The sequence below is a fragment of the Myotis lucifugus genome, unplaced genomic scaffold (genome assembly GCF_000147115.1).
Source record: "Myotis lucifugus unplaced genomic scaffold, Myoluc2.0 scaffold_561, whole genome shotgun sequence".
NCBI classification, from domain to species: Eukaryota; Metazoa; Chordata; class Mammalia; order Chiroptera; family Vespertilionidae; genus Myotis; species Myotis lucifugus.
Window position 1 is genome coordinate 79,083 of NW_005871609.1, and position 25,209 is coordinate 104,291.

Here is a 25,209-nt window from a genome sequence, read left to right on the forward strand (position 1 = left end):
CCTGCTCTGTGCATGACGGGGCGGTGCCCCAACTCCCCAATCGTCCCTGCTCTGAGCCCCACCAGGGGCTGCACCTAGGGATTGGGCCTGCCCTCTGCCACCCGGGAGCAGGCCAAAGCCACACAGAGGAATAAGAACAGCAAATGAAATGTGAAAAGGCCCTGATGCCAGAAAGAAATTGAGTTTGAGGACTTGAAAGGGACCAGCATGTGGCGGGAAGGAGTGATATCAGAATAAACATGCAGGAGGGAGGCGGAGAGAGGCAGCAGCGGGAAGCAGAGCCCTGGAGGCTGTGCTACTGCCCTAGAATGGGTGGAAAGGTGAAAGGAAGAAGCAGTTGGAAGGACTGTTGCAATGGCTGAGTTGAGGTGATAGTGGCTTGTATGTTGTGAGGAAGCTGAGAATAAAGAGAAGAAAAATCACTAAAACTTGTCCGGCCGGTGTGCTCAGTGGTTGAACATCAACCCATGAACCAGGAGGTCATGGTTTCATTCCCAGTCAGGGCACATGTCTGATTTGCGGGCTTGATCCCCAGTGTGGGGGATGTGTAGGAGGCAGCCGATCGGTGATTCTCTCTCATCATTGATGTTTCTGTCTCTCTCCCTTTCCCTGCTTCTCTCTGAAATCAATAAAAAATATTTTGAAAATCACTAAGACTTGATTATGGATTGGATTTGGCTTTTGAGTTAGGAACAAAGGGTGACATTTAGGGTTGTTTGTTTTTTGTGGTAAATGCCGTATACCTAATATAAAATTTACCATTTTAACCCTATTTTAAGTATATAATTCAGTGGCATTAAGTAAATCCATATTGCATAGCTATCTCACTATCTATTTCCAGTTCTTTTGCACCATCCTGAATAGAAACTGTACCCATTAAATAATAACTCCCCATCTCCCTCTACCTCCCAGCTCCTGGTAGCCTCTATTCTTCATTGTCTCTATGAATTTGCCTACTCTAGGTACACATAAGTGGAATCTTACAATATTTGTTCTTTTGCGTCTGGCTTATTTCACTTAGCATAGTGTTTTCAAGATTCATTCATGCTGTAGCATGTGTTAGAATATCCTTATTTTTTATGGCTGAATAATATTCCATTGTCTATATAAACACATTTTGTTTATATATCCATCTGCTGTTAGACATTTACGTTATTTACATCTTTTGGCTATTGTGAATTTGTGAATATGCTGCAATGAATATTAGCGTACATGTATCTGAGTCAATGTTTTTAATCTTTTGGAGATATATATATACCTGGACTCCCAGGTTTTTGACTCAACCATGTTTTTAATCATGCTGGCTGTGGGCATGATAAATTCATTTTCATTTTAAGTAATTCAGTAGGCTGGAAAATGGTGTTTAATAGGCATTTATTTGATTTAGAAATCATGCCAGTTAATATCTTACATCTGGTTAATTATTCAGAATATTTTTATTGCTTTATGGGCACTTATTCAGATTTATTTTTTAAAATATCTTTTTATTGATTTTTAGAGAGAGGAAGGGAGAGAGATAAATAGGAATGTCAATGATAAGAGAGAATTATTGATCGGCTGCCTCCTGCATACCCCCAATTGGGGATCAAGCCCGCAACCTGGGCATGTGCCCTGACCAGGAATCAAACTGTGACCTCTTGGTTCATGGATCGACACTCAACCACTGAGCCACACGGGCCAGGCTGATTCAGATTTATATTTGTGATTAATATTTGACAGGAGCTGGGTCCGTTTCTTTCATCTAAGTTCTTTCATTTGATCCTTACAACAGTCCTGAGTGAGAGGTATTGCGGACCTCGTTCAGAGGTAGGAATACTGAGACCCAGAGAAGGGCTCATTTTGTCCAAGTGATAGAATGTCCTCCAAACTCAGTATTTTGAGTATAAATCCGGTACTCTTTTCACTTTATTAATTACTAACCTCATTTTATCAATGTGTATGTAAACTAATGGCAGATTTTATACTATTTATGTAACAGCAAATAATCAGTTAGTATAATGTCTAACCCAGTGCCTTAAGCACAGAAATGCTTAGTAAATACATGTTTGAATTGAATTGACAGAGCCATGGCTAGGGTTCAGTCTCCTATCTTTTAGCTAGCCCAGGGGTGGGCAAACTTTTTGACTCGAGGGCCACAATGGGTTCTTAAACTGGACCGGAGGGCCGGAACAAAAGCATGGATGGAGTGTTTGTGTGAACTAATATAAATTCAAAGTAAACATCATTACATAAAAGGGTACGGTCTTTTTTTTTTTTTTAGTTTTATTCATTTCAAACGGGCCGGATCCAGCCCTCGGGCCGTAGTTTGCCCACGGCTGAGCTAGATGCTCATATAAACTGTGGTCAGATTATAAAATATTATAAACTAGAAATTATTTGTCCTTAAAAATTCTTTTAACAATAATGTAAAGGGAAAACTTTTCTTCTAAGGACTTGCTCGTTCTGCCCATCTTCCAAACAAGACTATGGCTGATAACAGCAGTGATGAGTATGAAGAGGAAAATAACAAGGTGCAGTATAGCCCACAGCTTCTCCTGCTTTGATTGTTTAGTAGTTACAGTTGACACCAGTTCAGTAGTAAGCATTTCTTGGATGGTCACCTCCAGTGGTCTGGTGCCTTTGAGCTCATGGAGGATAATCAGGAAGAAAAACCCTAAGATTTTTGACTCTCCTTTGGAATAAAGACTACTATTACAGCTGACTTTTTAAAAAGATTTTTAGAAATTGAGTTTTAGACAGAAAGGAAGGGAGAGAGAGAAACATTAATCGGCTGCCTCCTGCACTCCCCCTACTGGGAATCGAGCAGGTAACCCTGGGGATGTGCCCTGACTGGGAATCGAAACTGCAACCTTTCTATGTAGGGACAGCGCCCAACCAACTGAGCCACATCAGCCAGGGCTACCGCTGACTTTCTGGTGAGGAATTTCATATAATACAGGCCAGTGTTCTGCAAACTTTACTGATCATAAGAATCAACTGGAGACACTTAATTTTTAAAATGCAGATTCCCAGTCCCCATCTAGAAACACCAAATCAGAGTCTTGAAGGTAAAAGCCTGGGGGTTTATATTTTTAGCAAGCACTCCAAGTAATTTTCTTTCTTTTCTTTTTTTTAAAATATATTTGTATTGATTTCGGAGAGGAAGGGGAGAGGGAGCGAGAGATAGAAACATCAGTGATGAGAGAGAATCATTGATCGGCTGCCTCCTGTATGTTCCACACTGAGGATCAAGCACACAACCTGGAATTGAACCATGACCTCCTGGTTCATAGGTCAGTGTTCAACCACTGAGTCACGCCAGCCAGGCCCAAGTAATTTTCTTTATAAAGCAAGTTTGGAGTCATTGTTTTAGGCATTTGCTTATTGTCAATATTTTGTGAAAGAGACTTTAATTTTGAAGTCTTAAGACCCAGATGTTACTTTATGTTGTTCTATGAACTGTTTCTGAGAGAAAGACAGAAAGATGCCTGCAGCTCTCAGCCAGGTGAGGCCTTAAAGTTGCGCGTGTGCTCTTGTAGCACCATTGTGTCCAGCCTTAGCCTGTGGTCCGCTGGTCACAGGTTAGCTGTCCGTGAGGAACAAGAGCCTTCACAGCTCTATGAGAGGGAACATTTGAAGCAGCGCAGAAAGCTTTGGTGATAGAGACTGATTTCGTAAAAGGCCCGAGGTGCCATTTTAATGTAGCCCCACGTTGTGAGTAGTGTGCTGTGTTAACATCTAACCCACAGAGTCGTTTTTCAGGTATTTGTGTAATGCTATGTTATAAAAAAAATCCAAGGCCATGTAAAATAAATCTGTGTTGTGCTGTGACCAAAAGAAGTTTTTGTGTTTGTGTGTGTTTAAATAATTTTTTATTGATTTCAGAGAGGAAGGGAGAGGGAGAGATAGGAACACCAATGATGAGAGAGAATCATTGATCTGCTGCCTCCTGCATGCCCCACACTGAGGATCGAGCCCACAACCCAGCATGTGCCTTGAGCGGGAATTGAACTGTTACCTCCTGGTTCATAGGTTGATGCTCAATCACTAAGCCATGCCAGCTGGGCCCAAAAGCAGTTTTTGATGTCCTTTAATGTGTCACAATTTTATGTGCCAGTAGCTGCTTTACCATGAAAGAAATCTACAATAATAAAAGGATAATGTGCTCGTTAGACCGGACGTCCTTCCGGACAAAGCCGGGGGCCAGAGGGAAGCTACCCAGGTCTCAGGTGCCGGAGGGAAGCCGGTGCCAGCAGCCAGGGGAAGGAAGGCCTACTCTTGCACGCATTTTCATGTATCGGGCCTCTAGTGTTATATAATTTAAAAACTAGAACCAAAATCTATTAACCTTAGTATAAGCCATATAGCATTTGGAAATCAAGCTTTCAAAATCTACTTTTAAAGGGGGCCAATTGGTCATCCTTCAGGTCCTAAGTTAGGGCACTTTTCAGGCTCCAGGCCACAGAGGCAAAGATATGGACCCCATCCCAACTGCCCCTCCAAGCTCCAAGCATCATCAGACCCCTTCTCATGGCCTTGAGAGGGTGGGATGGTACATAGAGAACCTGAAGCTCAGAAAGATAGGTTGTAATGCCAATTACGGAAGTCTCTCTTGAGATACAATGCATAGTCGTTGCATTTTTTGTATTTAAAAAATTATTGATTGATTGATCTTAGAAAGAGAGAGACATTGATTTGCTGCTCCACCTATTAGTTCATTCTTATATGCTCCCTGACTGGCAATTGAACCTGCAGCCTGTGTGTATCAGGACGATACTCTAACAACTGATCCACCCAGCCAGGGCCTAATCCTTGCATCTAACTTAAGGGGGAAGGGAAGGGAAATTTGGATCAGTTAGATACCCTTTGAAGAGAATAGAAACAGAATACCTGTAGTCTCTGGAACTGCTGATCAGAATTCAGGCACAGAGTTGGTCATGAACTTTCTTCTTTTGATAGTTACAAGCAGCTTACTCTGGGCAGTCTTGCAAATTAAATACTAGATTTCCTCCTTAGGACCTCTGAATATTAAGATCCCCTAAAGTTTGTCTTCACACTTCACTTTTCCTCATTTCCTTCCAATATAACAATTTAGAGGTGCCTTTCTCCAAAAGTCCCCAAGTTTTAGGGTTGAATCTACTGGGTAGTTTATGCAGAGGTCTCAGGGTCTCCTAAGTAACAGGTCAGATAGATATATATTGGATAAAATTTATGCCTTAACCTCAAGCAGAGAACTAGAATATGGTTATAGAAAGTGGGGACCCGTGTGTAGTCAGCAGGAGCAGACGGTCTCGAGGCCTTTCGGGGACTGCTGCCTTCTCTCTGATGTGGCGCCAGGAAGGAGGGACGGGTTAGAGTCCTGGGAGAAAACGACACGGGTTCACTCCCGTTTCCTTACCTGGATCTCTCTCGCCTGCTGTGCCCTCTCCCAGGAGAAGAAGAAGACCTTGCAGCTGACGCCTCAACAAGGCTTTAGTGAAAATGACGATGATGATGATGACTCATCAGAAACGGATTCGGATGAAGATGATGATGATGAAGAGCACGGAGCCCCGCTAGAAGGGTGAGGAAAGTACCTTCTTCAAAACATGGACTAGGAGGGTATCAGTTAAAAGTGAAGTTCCAGCATCTCTTTTGATCTCAATTTAGGATTTCTATGTGTCTCAGAAACCCAACAGAATGAGTTTTCATTCTTTTCTGATCCACTGCCTCACTGAGTCTCAATGTCACTTGCACTGTCGGAAACATTTGTGGACTCGGGTCATGTGGATTCGCTGAGTAAATCCAAAAGATGGTCCCTGACTTCGGGGAGTTCACATTCTGGGGCAGAATAAAGTTACGTACATACCAAAGCATTTCTATTTAGCAAGGAAGCACACGTGCACAGGAGTAGAAAACTCTAAGCTCAGATCCTTTATGGACAGGTTCTTCAGGGCCCACATGAGGCAAAACGTTCCTGAATGATGCTTAAGTACAAAACCTCTCTCCCTGTTCCAAACCCTGTTGTTAGATTAGTCATGACCCATCCCTATAGGTTTTAATCAAAGTGGATTCTAAGACCCATCCATTTAAAATATAATTACCAGTTAAATAAATGATGATATAACCAGTCAGTGGAACTTTATCTAGCCCTGGAAAACAATGAGGTAGCACTCTTTGCACTGGTAAAGAACAGTCTCCAGGCCCTTGCTGGTGTGGCTCAGTGGCTAGAGTGTCGGCCTGCGGACTGAAGGGTCCCAGGTTTGATTCCACCCAAGGGCACGTACCTCGGTTGCAGGCTCAATCCACAGCCCTGATTGGACGTGTGCGGGAGGCAACCAATTGATGTATATGTCTCACATCCATGTTTCTCTCTCTCTGTCTCTCCTCCTCCCTTCCATTCTCTCTAAAAATCATTGGAAAAATATCCTTGGGTGAGGATTAAAAACAAAAAAGAGAACAATTTCCAAGTGATACTATTAAATTTTTAAAAGGTATAGAAGTGTTCATGCTTTGCTACCATGTGTATAAAACAAACATTACATAGACTATGTGTAGGATACACTAGAAATTAATAATAGTGATTACTCTTGGAAGGAGAACTTGGTGGCAAGGGGACAGGTGTGGAAGGGAGACATAACTTTTCATTGTATGCATTTTGTACCTTTTATTTTGTATCACATGCATATATCATTTATTAAAGTAGTTAAATAAAAATAAAAATAGTTATCTTACCTTTGCATTATCCACCTGCAGGTTGACATTAATTAAATGAAGCAAATGTTTAATACCATACTAACTTTTCATGCTTCCCAACTTACTTCCCTAATTATAATTAGGGAAATGTAAACTTTAAGTCATTAATCTACTTAATTTTTTATTAAGCAACTCTCCCCAGAACGACTTTATTAATAACTTTCAGGTAATTATATGCTTTGTCAATGTTCATTGCATTTTACTTAATTATAATTAATATATATTCTATTTTTTATTGTATACATTTCATGTGTCAATACAACTATTTTGTTGTTGCTGTTAATCCTCACCTGAGGATATTTTTCCATTGATATTTAGACAGAGTGGGAAAGGGGGACAGAGAGAAACATGGATCTAAGAGAGACACATTGATTGGTTGCCTCCTGCACGTGCCCAGATTAAGGCCGGGATCCAGTCTGTAACCAAGGTACGTGCCCTTGACTGGAATCAACCCTGGGACCCCTTAGTCCGAGGGCTGACGCTCTATCCACTAAACTAAACCAACTAGAGCCAAGTATTTTTTAGTAACCATGCAATATTCAACTTGAACATACCTAACCATTACTCGACTGTTGGATATTTTGTTTCTATTTTTTTACTTCTATAAATAATACTGTGAGCTCTCCCCCCTCCTGGCGCTCACCCCAAAGTGGGGCGTCCTTTCCCGCGACGAGGGGGGGGGGTCCACCCCCGCGGGCACGCCGGTGTTCCAGGCGGGCCAGGCCGCCCCTCCCATGGCGCGACCGCTCCCGACCCCTCCCGCCCCCGGCGACGGGGCGGACTGTCCCCAGTGCGCCCCAGGCGAAGTCGCGACGTCAAAAAAAAAAAAAAAATAATAATAATAATACTGTGAAAAACATCTTTATAAAAATAACTTATTTTCTTGAGGCAAATTATTTTCATGCCAGAAATTAAAATCTCATTCTATCTTTTCTCTTCATCCCTTTCATTCAAAAAGGGGAGGCCCAGCTGATGTGGCTCAGTGGTTGAGCATTAACCTATGAACCAGGAGTTGACAGTTTGATTCCTGGTCAGGGCACATGCCTAGGTTGCAGGCTCGATTCCCAGTAGGGGGCATGCAGGAGGCAGTTGATCAATGATTCTCATCAGTGATGTTTCTGCTATATTCTAAAATGTTTAAAAATTATGTTTTGGATTTTCTGCAGCTCTGTTCTTTTTTTTTTTTTAAATATATTTTATTGATTTTTTACAGAGAGGAAGGGAGAGGGATAGAGAGTTAGAAACATCGATGAGAGAGAAACATCGAACAGCTGCCTCCTGCACGCCTCCCACCGGGGATGTGCCCGCCACCAAGGTACATGCCCTTGACCGGAATCGAACCTGGGACCCTTGAGTCCACAGGCCGACGCTCTATCCACTGAGCCAAACTGGCCAGGGCGAGCTCTGTTCTTTATTGTCAGAGATAACAAAGCTAATTTTATTTTATTTTATTTATTTTTTAAAAAATATATTTTATTGATTTTTTACAGAGAGGAAGGGAGAGAGATAGAGAGTTAGAAACATCGATGAGAGAGAAACATCGATCAGCTGCCTCCTGCACATCTCCTACTGGGGATGTGCCTGCAACCCAGGTAAATGCCCTTGACCGGAATCGAACCTGGGACCTTTCAGTCCGCAGGCCGACGCTCTATCCACTGAGCCAAACCGGTTTCGGCAACAAAGCTAATTTTAATAAATTTTATTTATTTATTTTTTTCTTCTTCTTTCAAATATATTTTATTGATTTTTTTTTTTTTACAGAGAGGAAGGGAGAGGAATAGAGAGTTAGAAACATCGATCAGCTGCCTCCTGCACACTCCCCACTGGGGATGTACCCGCAACCAAGGTACATTCCCTTGGCCGGAATCGAACCTGGGACCCTTGAATCCGCAGGCTGACGCTCTTATCCACTGAGCCAAACCGGTTAGGGCTAAATTTTATTTTTTAAAAATATATTTTTATTGATTTCAGAGAGGAAGGAAGTGGGAGAGAGAGAGAAACATCAGTGATGAGAGAGAATCACTGATCGGCTGCCTCCTACACCCCTCCCACTGGGGATCAAATCCACAACTCAGGCATATGCCCCTGACTGGAATCAAACCCATTCTGTAGGCCAATGCTCTATTCACTGAGCCAAAACAGCTAGGGCTAATTTTTAAAAAAAATATATTTTATTGATTTTAGAGAGGATGGGAGAGGGAGATAGAAACATCAATGATGAGAGAGAATCATTGATTGGCTGCCTCCTGCACGCCCCCCTACTGGAGATCAAGCCCGCAACCCCGGCATGTGCCCTTGGCCGGAATCGAACCTGGGACTCTTCAGTCCGCAGGCTGATGTTCTATCCACGGAGCCAAACCAGCTAGGGCTAATTTTAATAAATTTTAACCCTTTGCACTCCGAACCATTCTGGACATTGGCTACCAGCTACTCGACGCTACTTTGCGGCGGAAACGTGCATTTACAGACCCTCGTATTATTTAGTATAATTTTGGAACCAAGTAACGTATTATAATGATATTGGACTTATATGAATTGGGTGACATCGAGGAATGTATATTTGCAAAAAAAACAATATTTTATTGTTTATAATTTTGTACAGTATGATAAGTTTTGTAACACTCCCCAATATGCATTGCAGGCTGATTAGTGCATGTTTGACAGTAATAAGTGGTTTGACGCCTGCCACCAGGTGTTTTCCTGTTAGAACACACAATGCAGTCCCGTTTTCTTTGTCCCACATCGGGAATATGTAGTTTATTGTTTAATCCGACACAAAACCCGCTGACATTTCTTGTATATATCTTAATAATTTTACGATATTTTGATTTAATTTCTTGTGCCATTTCAAGATAAAACTTCAGGGAAACATGCATGTCTCAAAAAGTTGCGTTGAAATAACTCAATTCCCCGTAATCACTAATAAACTGCAATGTCCCCTGAGAGGGGACATCCGAGTCATATGCTAGAATTCCGATGTCCCCTGAGAGGGGACAGCGGAGTGCAAAGGGTTAAATTTGCCTTGCAAACCACCCAGGAAAGGCAGATGTGGGTGGAGCATAATCTAGGTTTTGAGTCCAGCGCCCAATGAGTGTAGTAGCACAGGGGCTGAACCAGGGCTGGGCGGCATCTGCTCCTCTCTGGGTGGAATCATAAATTTCTTTCCCCAGGGCCTATGATCCTGCCGATTATGAGCATTTGCCAGTTTCTGCTGAGGTTAAAGAACTCTTCCAATATATAAGTAGGTGAGTATTAGGTCTTCTTACCATAGCCCCCTGGCCCTACCTTGCCCTTTCCTGCCTCTAGTCTGAAACAAGGCCATTCTCCTTAGATTTTTAAAACCTAAATAGTAAAGTAAGTTTCTGTTTCCATCTTCCCTTGGCATTATCTCCTAGGTATACACCTCAGTTGATTGACCTGGACCACAAACTGAAACCTTTCATTCCTGATTTTATCCCAGCTGTTGGGGATATTGATGCATTCTTAAAGGTACAGTTAGAACATCCTAAACATGAGTCCAGAGGTGTTTCTTCTGACACCTCTATTACTCTACCAGTTCCACTAATTTTCTTGACAAGCATTGACTACCTTGATATATACCCTTCATTTCATTAGAATTCTTAACCTTGCTCTCTACTCCATTTTATATTCATTGCTATTCTGTAGTACTTGATTATCTCATTATATGTTAAAAATTGTCATATATTTGCCGCCTAATTATCCATGACTTCAGCTTTCTATTTAAGGTCCTGTAGATCATGTATGTTTTCTTTTTCTTTTTCTTTTTTTAAATATATTTTATTGATTTTTTACAGAGAGGAAGGGAGAGGGATAGAGAGTTAGAAACATCAATGAGAGAGAAACATTGATCAGCTGCCTCCTGCACACTCCCCACTGGGGATGTGCCCGCAACCAAGGTACACGCCCTTGACCGGAATCGAACCTGGGACCCTTGAATCCGCAGGCTGACGTTCTATCCACTGAGCCAAACTGGTCAGGGCTCATGTATGTTTTCTAGGTAGGATTTTAGTGCAGTATGGCAGACAGGCATGCTTTTTGATACTAGTAGCAGTGATGAAGCAGAATAGTTCTTCCTCTTGAGCTTATTGAAAACAAGATGCATGGCCTTTTTATGTCTCTCTCATTTTTTTCTCTGTTTTCTCACTTTTCTCTTACCCAGGTCCCACGTCCTGATGGGAAGCCTGACAACCTTGGCCTCTTGGTATTAGATGAGCCTTCTACAAAGCAGTCAGACCCTACAGTACTCTCACTCTGGTTAACAGAGAATTCTAAACAGCACAACATCACAGTAAGATACTAGTATAGTACAGGCCCAACGGGAGAGGGCCAGAGTGGAGGCCTTGTTGGTGTGTATATGGTTGATTTATTGCCTACTAGAAGTGATGGCTGTGGTTTCAGGACAGTCCTATTTTTTACATAACAGTTTTATTGAGATATAATTTACCTACCATAAAATTCACCCTTTAAAATTGTACAGTTTAGTGATTTTTAGTATATTCACAGAACTGTAGAAGCATCATCATCTAAGAACATTTTCATCATTCCAGAAAGAAACCGTGTACCCATTAGTAGTCACTCCTCATTTCCCCCTGCTCCTAGAATCTGGTAACTGCTTCATTTCTTTTTTAATGGCTGAACACAATTCCATTGTATGGAAACTTCACATTTTGTTTATCTACTCGCCAGTTGTTTCCACTTTTCTTAATTATGCTGCCGTGAAGATGTACAAGTTTCTGCATGGACACATATTGTTATTTCTCTTGGATATATATGTAGGAGTGGGATTACTAGGCCATATGGTATCTGTTTAGTATTTTGAGGAACTGCCAAACTGTTTTCCAAAGTGGCTGAATCATTTTACAATGCTACCAGTGATGAATGAAAGTTACAATTTCTCCACATCCTCATTAGCACGTGCTACTCTCTTTTTCACTGTAGCTATCCCAGTAGGTGTGAAATGATGTGTTATTATGGTCAGTCCTATCTTACTGACCTTCTCCTTTCCCAGGGCTCTAGAAAGTTTTATCAGGATTTCCTATAATCTTCATTTGGCTGCCATGAAGCCTCCCTTTTCATCAGCTACTTTGTGTATGAAATAGCAGCAGCATATGATGAGTCACTCTGTGAAAACGAGAGCTACTTCAGTGCCACGTGTCAGGCTTTCCCCTTGATTTTCTAGCAACACATGAAAGTAAAGAGCCTGGAAGATGCAGAAAAGAATCCCAAAGCCATTGACACATGGATTGAGAGCATCTCTGAGTTGCATCGTTCTAAGCCCCCTGCAACTGTACACTATACCAGGTAAGAAATGCTACCTTCTTCACCACGTAACCCATGGCAACCTTCACCATGTGGAAACCCATTGCTTTTGAGAAGAGGGCCCAAAGGCTGGGGACATATTTGATCAACCTGAGGTCCTATAGATCATGGCAGCTACTGGCTGAGATTGCAGACATAGATTGTGATTTATCTGGTATTACTTAGCCAGCTTCTCCAAACCCCAGGTCCAGGGTAGGTTTGATATGCCCAGTCTGTGTTCTCTGGAAATCCTAATGTGCCAGATCGAGGACCTCTCTTCATCCTAAATATCCTGACCCAGAGATTGCTGATGTCACTTGTCCATGTTTCTTGTTCATATTTACCTCTCTACTCTTAGACCCATGCCTGATATTGACACGCTGATGCAGGAATGGTCCCCAGAGTTTGAGGAGCTTTTGGGCAAGGTGAGTGGAAGGTAGCAGGAGCTAAGAAAGTATGGCATTCACTCTAGGGCCCAGTGTTTTCTCTCTTCCTATATCATTATCATTATTAGCTTATTAATTGAGGTAAATTACATAATCAGAAAGGTACACATACTAATTTTCACAGCTGAACACCTATGTGTAAATCAACACATTAGATAAAAAAGCAGAACATTGCTAGCAACCTAGAATTCCCCTCATGCTCAGACATCCCAACATAACCACTATCCTGATTTCTTTTTTCTCTTCCTTTTTTTTTCTTTTCTGTCTTTTTTCTTCCTAATTTCTAATTCCATAGATTAGGTTTGCCTATTTTGTATTTTATCTAAATGTAATTGAACTCTTTTGTGTCCTATTTCTTTTGCTTATCTATATTGTTCATCCATGTGAAGATTCATCAATATTTTTTCCTACATTGTTGTCCTTTTTTTCTCATTACTGCATGATACTACATTGTTTGAATATGTGACAATTTACTTATCCATTCTATGGTAGCCATTTGGATAGTTTCTAGTTTTGGGATATTATAAATGAAATATTATTACAATATTATGTTAATATTTCTAAGAACATTGTAACATATACCTGTAAACATGTATATATATTTCCTGTATTATTACTTTAGACTCTACTTTTCCACAGAGATATTTATGCTATTCTTAAGTACCCCAAATTTCAAAAATACAGGAATAGAACAATCAGACTACAGGCAGAGGCAGATCTCTGGAGGCTTTGAGTCTTTGCCTGATCTCCTTCTGGGCTCAGGCATAGGAAAAGCAGAGCCTGGTGCATACCTTGGTCCTTTCCAAAAGCACACAGCCCCAGCAGAGGGAGCCACAAGCTGTAGATTGCTGATAGCTCCAAACAGGGGACTCAGGGCCAATCAGAAACAGTGTCTGACATTATTCTGGGCTAGATTTTGGGCATTGTAGCAGATCTACCTAATACATAGATACAAATTCAAACAGACAGCCAAAATGGAGAGACAAAAATCCCTCAAATGAAAGAACAAGAGAATTCTCCAGAAGAAGCACTAAACGAAATGAAGATAAGAAACTTATCAGGGTATCTGTTTTGTGTGTGTTTTTAACCGGGATATGACGCACTAAAGGACCCGACGGAAATAGAACTGAAAGCGTTCTAAAATGGCGAACCGCACGGTGAAGGATGCCCACAGCATTCACGGCACCAACCCGCAGTATCTGGTGGAGAAGATCATTCGGACTCAAATCTGTGAGTCCAAGTACTGGAAAGAGGAGTGCTTTGGCCTTACGGCTGAACTTGTAGTTGATAAAGCCATGGAGTTAAGGTTTGTTGGTGGCGTCTATGGTGGCAACATAAAGCCAACTCCCTTTCTGTGTTTGACCTTGAAGATGTTTCAGATTCAACCAGAGAAGGATATCATTGTTGAGTTTATAAAAAATGAAGATTTCAAGTATGTACGCATGTTGGGAGCACTTTATATGAGGCTGACAGGTACTGCAATTGATTGCTACAAATACTTGGAGCCTCTGTACAATGATTATAGAAAAATTAAGAGCCAGAACAGAAATGGAGAGTTTGAACTGATGCACGTAGATGAGTTCATTGATGAACTACTACTACACAGTGAGAGAGTCTGTGATATCATTCTGCCCCGGCTACAGAAACGCTATGTGCTAGAGGAAGCTGAGCAATTGGAGCCCTGGGTTAGCGCTCTAGAAGAGGACATGGATGATGTCGAGTCCAGTGAGGAAGAGGAAGAAGAGGATGAGAAGTTGGAGAGAGTACCATCACCTGATCACCGCCGGAGAAGCTACCGAGACTTGGACAAGCCCCGTCGCTCTCCCACACTGCGCTACAGGAGAAGTAGGAGCTGGTCTCCCAGAAGGCGGAGTCGGTCTCCAAAAAGGAGGAGCCCTTCCCCTCGCCGAGAGAGGCATCGGAGCAAGAGTCCAAGACGTCACCGCAGCAGGTCCCGAGATAGACGGCACAGATCCCGCTCCAAGTCCCCAGGTCATCACCGTAGTCATAGACACAGGAGCCACTCAAAATCTCCTGAAAGATCTAAGAAAAGCCACAAGAAGAGCCGGAGAGGAAATGAGTAATGGACTCAGTTTAGGTTTAGTCCAAAGAGCCTCCTGCAAATATGAAGTCATCTCTCTATGTGGAAGGACTAAGATCTACTCCCACGGCAGCTATAAGACTATTTTAGGGTGTTTTTGTTTTTTAACCTGAAAGTCCTTTTTTTTGGTAATGAAAGAGGTGCTTAGTTTTGTATCTCTTTTTGAATCCTAATCCATACTTGAGGGATAATGCTCCCCAAGGGCTGCTTTTGATCCCTTGTACAACAAACACTGAGGATTTGGGAAGTGGAGGGTATGTATGCCAAGGAGAGGATATGGCGGCCTAGTGATCCTTTCGTTATTAAATTTAACATTCCAAAAAAAAGAAAGAAACTTATCAGAGAGTTCAGAATAATAATGGCAAAGATGCTCAACAGCATGAGAAAAGGTATAGCAATTGTGAAAAAAGACCAGAGGTCTTTAATCTGGCACATTAGGATTTCAGGAGAACACAGACTGGGCAAACCAAACTTACACGGGGTCTTGAAAATGAAGAATGAGATAGCACTAATAACATTGGAGCTTGGCCAACATGGCTCAGTGGTTGAGTGTCAACCTATGAACTAGGAGGTTACAATTCAATTCCTGGTCAGGGTGCATGCCCAGGTTGCAGGCTCAATCCTCAATAGGGAGTGTGCAAGAGGCGGCCGATCAATGACACTCTCTCATCGATGTTTCTATCTCCCTCTCTCTCTGAAATCAATAAAAATATATTTTTTTAAAAAGAACACATTGGAAGGAATACACAACAGATTAGGAGAAACTGAGGATTGGATCAGTAAATTAGAAGACAGGGAAGAGGTGGTTAGGGGCAATCAGGCAGGCAGAGGCGGTTAGGGGCGATGAGGCAGGCAGGCAGAGGTGGTTAGGGGTCATCAGGCAGGCAGGCAAGCAAGTTAGGGGCAATCAGGCAGGCAAGCAGGGACGATCAGGCAGGCAGGCAAGCAGTTAGGGGCAATCAGGCAGGCAAGCAGGGACGATCAGGCAGGCAGGCAGAGTGGTTAGGGGTCATCAGGCAGGCAGGCAAGCAGTTAGGGGCAATCAGGCAGGCAAGCAGGGACGATCAGGCAGGCAGGCAGGCAAGCAGTTAGGGGCAATCAGGCAGGCAAGCAGGGACGATCAGGCAGGCAGGCAGAGTGGTTAGGGGTGATCAGGCAGCCAGGCAGAGGGAGGGTTTAGGGGTGATGAGGCAGGCAGGCAGAGTGGTTAGTGGTGAGCAGGCAGGTAGGCAGGCAAGCGGTTAGAGCCAGTGGTCCTGGATTGCGAGGGGGATGTCCTACTGCCAGTTTGGGTCCTGCAGGATTGGGCCTAAACTGGCAGTCGGACATCCCCCGAGGGGTCCCGGATTGCGAGAGGGTGCAGGCTGGACTGAGGGGACCCCCCCCCCCCTTCGTGCACGAATTTGGTGCACCAGGCCTCTAGTATTCGTATAATAGGTATGCCAGAAGGAGAGAAAAGTGAGCAAGAGATAAAGAATGTGTTTGAAGAAATAATGGCAGAAAACTTCCCTAACATGGTGAAGGAAAAAGTCACACAAGTTTAGGAGGCACTGAGAGTCCCAAGCAAAAAGAATCCAAACAGGCCCACACCCAGGCACATCATAATTAAAATTCCAAAAATTAAAGATAGAGAATCTTAAAGGCAGAAGAGAAAAGTAATTTGTTATCTACAAAGGAACTCCATAAGGCTGTCAGCTGATTTCTCATGAGAAACTCTACAGGCCAGAAGGGACTGGCACGACGTACTCAAGATAATGAAAGCAAGGATCTGAAACTAAGATTACTATATCCAGCAAGGCTGTCATTCAAAAATAGACGGTGAAATAAGAGCTTCCCAGACAAAAAAAGGCTAAAGGAGTTTATCACAACTAAACCAGCACTGCAAGAAATGCTAAAGGGACTGCTGTAATGAGAAGAAGAAATAGAGCCCTAGCCAGTTTGACTCAGTGGATAGAGCATCGGCCTGTGGACCTAAGGGTTCCAGGTTCAATTCTGGTCAAGGGCATGTACCTCAGTTGCAAGCTCCTCCTGGCCCTGGTCAGGGCATGTGCAGGAGGCAACCAATCGATGTGTTTCTCTCACATTGATATTTTTCTCTTTCCCTCTCTCTTCCACTCTCTTTCTCTAAAAATTAATGGAAAAATATCCTCGGGTGAGGATTAGCAAAATAAATAAAATAGAATCTTAAAAAAAGAGAGAGATAGAGGTAGATATAAACAAGTGGAAGAATATACTGTGTTCATAGATTGGAATAATTAACATAATTAAAATGTCTATACTACCCAAAGCAATCTACAGATTCAACACAATTCCTATTATAATACCAATGGCATACTTCACAGAGCTAGAACAAATATTCCAAAAATTTATATGGAACCATAAAAGACCCCATATAACTGCAGCGATCTTAAAGAAGAATGAAGTAGGAGGGATCACAATACCATATAGCAAACTATACTACAAAGCCATTATAACCAAAATAGCCTGGTACTGGCACAAGAACAGGCATATAGACAAATAGATCACAACAGAGACCACAGAAATTGGCCCACACCATTGCAGTCAATTAATATTTGACAAAGGAGGCAAGAACAAACAATGAAGTAAAGACAGTCTCTTCAAAAAATGGTGGTGGGAAAACTGGACAGACACATTCAAAAAATGAAGCCAGACCATCATCTTGCACCATACACAAGAATAAACTCAAGGTGCATAAAAGACCTAAATGTGGTGAGGAACCAAGATGGCGGCATAGGTAAACACCGGAGATTGCTGCCGCAAACAACCACTTCAAAAATACAACTAAAAGCGGAACGGACATCACCCAGAACCACAGGAAAGCTGGCTGAGGAGAGATTCTTCAACTAGAAGGAGAGAGAACAGCATACCGAGGCTCAGAGGAGGCGCAGTGTGGAAAATAAAAAGGTGCGGAGGTGCGCGCGCAGAGCGGGCTGGTGGCTGAGGGCGCAGTTGTCGTTTTCAATCAGGAGGGAGTCTCAGACTCTGAGCTCCAGATCCGGGCGAGTCTCTAGGGACTCAGACTCAAACGGGAGAAGCGGGATTGTCTGGCATCAGTCGGAACGTGGTTTCTCTCCGAGGTTTGCAGCGGTGGCTGGGGTTCTGAGAAGCAGAGCCTCTGGGAACGAGACTGAGAGCAGCCATAACTGCTCCCTCCACCCGCCCTGTTGATCCCCTTCGACCCGCCCCGCCCAAGACCTGCGCAGAGCCATTTGCTGATAGCCTCAGGCAAAGGCTAGATTAGCACCTCTCCAGAGGACAGAAGTTTTCCCACAGCTGATTCTCACAGCCAGTCGGCCTGGTGGTCAAATCCCTCTAGTATTAACTACAACAATCAAGGCTTAACTAGAACAAGACTGCGCACAAAGACCACTAGGGGGTGCACCAAGAAAGCATAAAAAATGCGGAGACAAAAAAACATGACAGAAATGGAGGATATAAAGCTAAAAAACGCAATTTTGAGGGCTTGCAATAATGTGCTAGAAGCTGCCAATAAACTTGATGAGAGCCTCACGAAAACTAATGAGACCCTCGATGTTGTGATAAAGAACCAACTAGAAATTAAGCATTCACTGACTGAAATAAAGAATATTATACAGACACCCAACAGCAGACCAGAGGAGCGCAAGAATCAAGTCAAAGATTTGAAATGCGAAGAAGCAAAAAACACCCAACCAGAAAAGCAAAATGAAAAAAGAATTTGAAAATACGAAGATAGTGTAAGGAGCCTCTGGGACAGCTTCAAGCGCACTAATATCAGAATTATAGGAGTGCCAGAAGATGAGAGACAGCAAGATATTGAAAACCTATTTGAAGAAATAATGACAGAAAACTTCCCCTACCTGGTGAAAGAAATAGACTTACAAGTCCAGGAAGCGCAGAGAACCCCAAACAAAAGGAATCCAAAGAGGACCACACCAAGACACATCATAATGAAAATGCCAAGAGCAAAAGACAAAGAGAGAATCTTAAAAGCAGCAAGAGAAAGAAACTCAGTTACCTACAAGGGAGTACCCATACGACTGTCAGCTGATTTCTCAACAGAAACGTTGCAGGCCAGAAGGGAATGGCAAGAAATATTCAAAGTGATGAATGCCAAGAACCTACAATCAAGATTACTTTATCCAGCAAAGCTATCATTCAGAATTGAAGGTCAGATAAAGAGCTTCACAGATAAGGAAAAGCTAAAGGAGTTCATCACCACTAAACCAGTATTATACAAAATGCTGAAAGGTATCCTTTAAGAAGAGGAAGAAGAAGAAAAAGGTAAAGATACAAATTATGAACAACAAACATGCATCTATCAACAAGTGAATCTAAGAATCAAGTGAATAAATAATCTGATGTACAGAATGAACTGGTGATTATAATGAATCAGGGACATAGAAAGGGAAGGGACTGACTATTCTTGGGGGGGCAAGGGGAGTGGGAGATTCGGGAAGAGACTGAACAAAAATCATGCACCTATGGATGAAGACAGTGGGTGGGGAGTAAGGGCGGAGGGTGGGGCGGGAACTGGGAGGAGGGGAGTTATGGGGGGGGAAAAAAGAGGAACAAATGTAATCTGAACAATAAAGATTTAATTAAAAAAAAAAGAAAAAAAAAGACCTAAATGTGAGGCATGAAACCATAAAAGTCTTAGAAGAAAATATAGACAGTAAAATCTCAGACATCTCACATAGCAATATGTTTATGGATATATCTCCTAGGGCAGCAGTTGCCAACCAGTGGTCTGTGAGGTCCAAAAGGTTGGCAACCGCTGGTTTAAGGAAACCTTTGAAGCAGCGGTCACCAAACGGTGGTCTGCACACCACTAGTGGTCCGTGAGATCTGAAAGGTTGGTGACCGCTGTCCTAGGGCAAAGGAAACTAAGGAAAAATAAACAAATGGGACTACATCAAAATAAGTTTCTGCACAGCAAAAAAACACAAACCATTAAATTGAAAAGGGAACCCACTGAATGGGAGAACATATTTGTCAATGATACATTTGATAAAGGGTTAGTACTCAAAATATATAAAGTATTCATACAACTCAACAAAAAGAAGACAAACAATCCAATTAAACAATGGGCAGAAGACCTGAATAGACATTTCTCCAAAGAGGACATACAAATGCCAAGAGACACATGAAAAAGTGCTAAAAGTCACTAATCAGAGAAATGCAAATTAAAACCACAATGAGATACCACCTCACACCGGTCAGAATGGCTATCATAAAAAAAAATTAACAAGTGCTGGTGAGGATGTGGAGAAAAAGGAACACTAGTTCACTGCTGGTGGGAATACAGATTGGTGCAACCACTATGGAAAACAGTATGGAGTTTCCTCAAAAAATTAAAAATGCAACACCATTTTAAATTTGATCCAGTGATCCCAATTCTGGGAATATATCCTAAAAACCACAAAACACCAAACAGAAAGAATATGTGCACCCCTATGTTCATAGCAGCATTATTTACAATAGCTAAGATTTGGAAACAGCCCAAGTGCCCATCAGCAGATGAATGGATAAGGAAGCTGTGGGACACTTACATCATGGAATACTGAGCAGCTGTAAAAAAGAGGGATCTCTTACCCTTTGGGACAGCATGGAGGGACCTGGAGACTATTATGCTCAGTGGAATAAGCCAAACTGAGAAAGACAAATGTCACATGATCTCACTTATTTGTGGAATCGAATGAACAAAATGAATTGACCAACAAAATAAGACCTGAAGCAGGGAGGCATGGAGCAGACTGACATACCTCGATGTGGGGTTGGGGGGATAATAAGACATAAACCAAAGAACTTCTATACTTACATGCACAGCCCATGGACCCGGGCAATAGGGTAGTGAAGACCTGGGGGTGGGTAGGGGCTGGGAGGAGGGGCATAAGGAAGATATCAGTAATACTGTTAACAATTAAAAATATATTTTTAAAAACCCTGCAACCCAGGTACATGTGTTTCACCAGGAATTGAACCCGAGACCCTTTGATGTGAGGGCCAGTGCTCCAACTACTGAGTAATGCCAGCCTGGGCTAACACCTTGATCTTAAATTTCTAACCTCCAAACTGAGAAGATAAATTTCTCTTTTTTAAGCCACCCAGTTTGTGATATTTCGTAATGGCAACCCTAGCACACTAATAATACACCACCGAGAATTTAAATGACCAAGTATTTTTAACCCACAGATAAATGCCTACCAATAAGAATAGAAAATAATCACTTCAGGAATCTTGCAAATAATTTACCAGAAAATGATAAACTGATTCTATACATAGTAGCAAATAGAATGACCAATGGGTCTGGATGCTTTAATGACTACACCATGGTTGAATTGACTGCTTCCAAACTGGACCACATTCACAGTTATCATGCTAATCACTATCCATGGATTGGGACTAAGCCCAGAAGAGACACAGGGAACCACACTTCCTCTGGGCACCACGCTACCTCTAGTCTTGGCCTGATGGGGCTTTCTGCTTCCGAAGAGATACTTAGGGGCATCTGTTCTATTTCTACTTAAAAAGAACATACAGTGGAGTTAAGACAGTCTCTTCAATAAATAGTGTTGGGAAAATTGGACAGATACATGCAAAAAAATGAAACTAGACCACCAGCTTACACCATTCACAATAATAAACTCACAATGGATAAAAGACTTAAATGTAAGCCAGGAAACCATAAAAATCCTACACAGCAAAATCTCAGACATCTCCCACGGCAGTATGTGTATGGATACATCTCCTAGGCCAGGGGTGGGCAAACTTTTTGACTCGAGGGCCACAATGGGTTCTTAAACTGGACCGGAGGGCCGGAACAAAAGCATGGATGGAGTGTTTGTGTGAACTAATATAAATTCAAAGTAAACATCATTACATAAAAGGGTACGGTCTTTTTTTTTTTTAGTTTTATTCATTTCAAACGGGCTGGATCCGGCCCTCGGGCCGTAGTTTGCCCACTGCTGTCCTAGGCAGTGGTTGGCAAACTGAGGCTCATGAGCCACATGCGGCTCTTTGGCCCCTTGAGTGTGGCTCTTCCACAAAATACTGGCTCTTCCACAAAATACCGACTTCTGCGCATGGGCCACGAAGTTTCAGTCGCACTGTATGTGCGCGCCTGCACGTGGTATTTTGTGGAAGAGCCACACTCAAAGGGGCCAAAGAGCCGCATGTGGCTCGCGAGCCCCGGTTTGCCGACCACGGTCCTAGGGCAAAGAAACTAAGGAGAAAACAAACAAACGGGACCACATCAAAATAAAAGGCTTCTGCACAGCAAAAGAAACCATCAACAAAACAAAAAGGGAGCCCACTGTATGGGAGAACATATTTGGCAATGATACATCTGATAAAGGGTTAATATCCAAAATATATAAGGAACTCATACAACTTAACAAAAGGAAGACAAGCCAATTAAAGAATGGATAAAGGACCTAGAGAGACACTTTTCCAAAGTGGACATACAGAAGGCCAAGAGACATGAAAAATGCTCAAAGTCACTGATCATCAGAGAGATGCAAATCAAAACCACAATGAGGTATCACCTCACACCTGTCAGAATGGCTACCAGCAACAAGTAAGTGCTGATGAGGATGCGGAGAAAGGCGAACCCTAGTCCACTGCTGGTGGGAATGCAGACTGGTGCAGCCACTGAGGAGAACAGTATGGAGTTTCCTCAAAAATTAAATATGGAACTGCCATTTGACCCAGTGATGCCACTTCTAGGACTATATCCTAAGAAACCCAAAACACCAATCAGAAAGAATGTATGACCCCTATGTTCATAGCAGCACAATTTACAATAGCTAAGATCTGGAAACAGCCCAAGTGCCCATCAGTGGATGAGTGGATAAAAAAGTTGTGGTACATTTATGTCATGGAATACTATGCAGCAGTAACAATGAAGGATCTCTTACCCTTTGAGACAGCATGGAGGGGCCTGGAGAGTATCATGCTGAGTGAAATAAGCCAGTCAGTGAAAGACAAGTGTTATATGATGTCACTCATATGTGGAATCTAATGAACAAATAATCTGATGAACAAAATAGATCCAGAGACATAGAAGCATAGAACACATTAGAAATCTCAGAGGGAAGGTGGGGGTGGGTGGGAAGAGATCAACCAAAACTTGTATGCATCTATGCATAACCCACGGATACAGACAGTAGGGTGGTGAAGGCCTGGGGCAGGGTGCGGGGGCGGGCTAGAAGGGTCAGTGGGGAGGAAAGGGGGACATACGTAATACTTTCAACAATAAAGATTTCACTTAAAAATACAGGCATAAATTTAATAAGAAATTGGTAATATTAAAAAAAATTATAAAATGGTAATGAAAGGCAAACACAAGATCTGGATGGCTGAGGAGGACCCATGACCCTTTGGTCCAAAGGCCAACACTAACCACTGAGTAACTGGTCAGGGATTAAGAAGCTAATGGTTTTTAGATTTACAGTATAACTTGTTTACATCCAGAGCCTGTCACCTGAGATGTCATGTCCAGTTTTTCTGTTCCTTTGGTGGCCAAGGACCATGAGGCCTTTTAATGCCAAGTAATTATTAATATTTGGACATAGCATAGTACCATTTTCTTTTACACAAATACACACAGGAGGGTAGCATGGCAGTATATTTTACTTATAAATCTTTTGGTTCTATTAGATTGTGTGCTACTTTGGTGGTTAATGAATAGGCCCAATTCCATTTTACTGATCAGAGAAAAAAACAAGCATATTGTATTATTCCCTGGGGCTGCCATAACAAAGTACCACAGCCTGTGGCTTAAGCAACAGATATGTATTTTATTTTCTCACACTTCCAGAGGCTTGACATCTGAAAGCAAGTTGTTGGCACAGTTGGTTTTTCCCAGAACCTTTCTTATTGGCCATCTCCCTGTGTCTTCACAGGGTCTGCCCTCTGTATGTGTCCGTGCCTTTATTTCCTTTTTTAATAAGGACACCAGTCATACTGGCTTGGGGTCCATCCTAATGATTAATTATCTCCTTTAAGACTGTATCTCTAATACAGTCATGTTCTGAGGTGCTGGGGGTTAAGATTTCAACATATGGATTTGGGTGGGGGGGACTCCATTTAGCCCATAATACATGTGACTATGGTAACAGCTCTTAGAGAGAGTCAGCTTTTGACCTTGGCCCCTCCTTTGCCCCTCCCAGGTGAGCCTGCCCACGGCCGAGATCGACTGTAGCCTGGCGGCGTACATCGACATGATCTGCGGTAAGCTCTCCCAGCCCTTCCTTGTCCCGACCCGGGAGAAATGCATGAAGGGCCGTGTTTGGGCTTGTGCCACTACCTGCTGGATATTTCACTCCCAAAGCCATGGGAACACATCCCGTCGGAGGGGATCGGCTCTCCTCAGCAGATGCCCCATAAGTCCTAGATTTTTGTGTGGTTCTGCTCATGGGAGGTCTTGGTTTCAGCCATCCTAGACATTCCTATCTACAAGAGTCGGATCCAGTCTCTCCACCTGCTCTTTTCCCTCTACTCCGAATTCAAGAACTCGCAGGTGAGTCCAGCACGAGGGATGGACTTGCAGTGAGGGCTGCTGCCGTCTCACTGTTCTGAGTCGGCTCTGATTGTGTCCTGGGACCAGGGAGGCTGTCTCTGCCCCGTCCCCGGTACCCTTCCCCACAGCAGGCCGGCGGGGCTTCTAAGGAAGAGGGAGGGGAGGAGAGGTGGGCCTTCACTGAGGTTACAGAGGGCACTCATTCTTACAGGAGAGCCAAGTCGCCTATTGAACAGAAGCAGGAAGGAAAGGAAAAAGGGGTTTATTTTTATAGGAAGCAGGACAAATTTCTAGCTGTTTTTCAAAGACAACACCAAGGAATTGTTTTGAAAGTACAGTTGGGAGAAAATTGGAGCTTAAAGGGTTATAAAGAGGTTAGTTTTTGCTGAAACCGGTTTGGCTCAGTGGATAGAGCGTCGGCCTGCGGACTGAAGGGTCCCGGGTTCGATTCCGGTCAAGGGCATGTACCTGGGTTGCGGGCCCATCCCCAGTGGGGGATGTGCAGGAGGCAGCTGATTGATGTTTCTCTCTCATCGATGTTTCTGACTCTCTATCTCTCTCCCTTCCTCTCTGTAAAAAATCAATAAAAATATATTTAAAAAAAAAAATAAAGAGGTTAGTTCTTGCTAAAATGTAGCAACGAGCATATTCCAAACACTCCATGTTCCCTCTCTTTCCTCACAGCATTTTAAAGCTCTAGCTGAAGGCAAGAAAGCATTCACCCCTCCATCCAAGCCCACCTCCCAAGCTGGAGACGCAGAGACAATAACCTTCAGCTGAGGCACCTCCCGTGCACTTTGTCTCAAGGCCGAGCTGCTCCTCCAGCCCAGCGGAGGGGACGCTGTCGTCGGGCACCTGGCTCCTGGCCTGTGTCATCTGGACTCCTCCCTGCCAGGAAGCCCTGCACACTCGTTTCCTTCCTATGGGAGCTTGTACCTCTACCGCTTGGGGGATTTGATTAGACAAACTGGAATTTCTGGGACCCTGGGATGCTCAGGTTAGAAGAAAAGTTAAAAGATGTTCTTACAGCAATGGAATTATTTTCTTTCATTCTTAAGTGAGTTGGCAAAGATTTTACAAATAAAATGCTCTTATCTTTCAGGTTA

The 25,209-nt window shown here is 42.8% G+C and overlaps 1 protein-coding gene and 1 pseudogene across 4 annotated transcripts in view; both read left to right on the top strand.

Moving 5' to 3' along the window:
• Nucleotides 1-25,209, top strand: part of IFT46 (intraflagellar transport 46) — a 27,306-nt gene extending 2,097 nt beyond the window's left edge. The window contains exons 3-13 of one of the 3 annotated variants that reach the window (XM_023745612.1): nucleotides 1,720-1,806; nucleotides 2,431-2,510; nucleotides 5,412-5,542; nucleotides 9,885-9,959; nucleotides 10,110-10,203; nucleotides 10,895-11,023; nucleotides 11,915-12,036; nucleotides 12,392-12,458; nucleotides 23,754-23,814; nucleotides 24,018-24,103; nucleotides 24,788-25,209. In XM_023745612.1, coding sequence (XP_023601380.1) covers nucleotides 2,466-2,510; nucleotides 5,412-5,542; nucleotides 9,885-9,959; nucleotides 10,110-10,203; nucleotides 10,895-11,023; nucleotides 11,915-12,036; nucleotides 12,392-12,458; nucleotides 23,754-23,814; nucleotides 24,018-24,103; nucleotides 24,788-24,883 — 906 coding nt within the window. In that variant the 5' untranslated portion in view covers nucleotides 1,720-1,806; nucleotides 2,431-2,465 and the 3' untranslated portion in view covers nucleotides 24,884-25,209. The remainder of the gene's footprint in view (nucleotides 1-1,719; nucleotides 1,807-2,430; nucleotides 2,511-5,411; nucleotides 5,543-9,884; nucleotides 9,960-10,109; nucleotides 10,204-10,894; nucleotides 11,024-11,914; nucleotides 12,037-12,391; nucleotides 12,459-23,753; nucleotides 23,815-24,017; nucleotides 24,104-24,787) is intronic. The other 2 variants (XM_014446674.2, XM_023745611.1) reach the window with 2 other exon arrangements.
• Nucleotides 13,545-15,162, top strand: LOC102432169 (annotated as a pseudogene). The gene has a single exon (XR_001345704.2). The product of XR_001345704.2 is annotated as a pre-mRNA-splicing factor 38A pseudogene (transcript).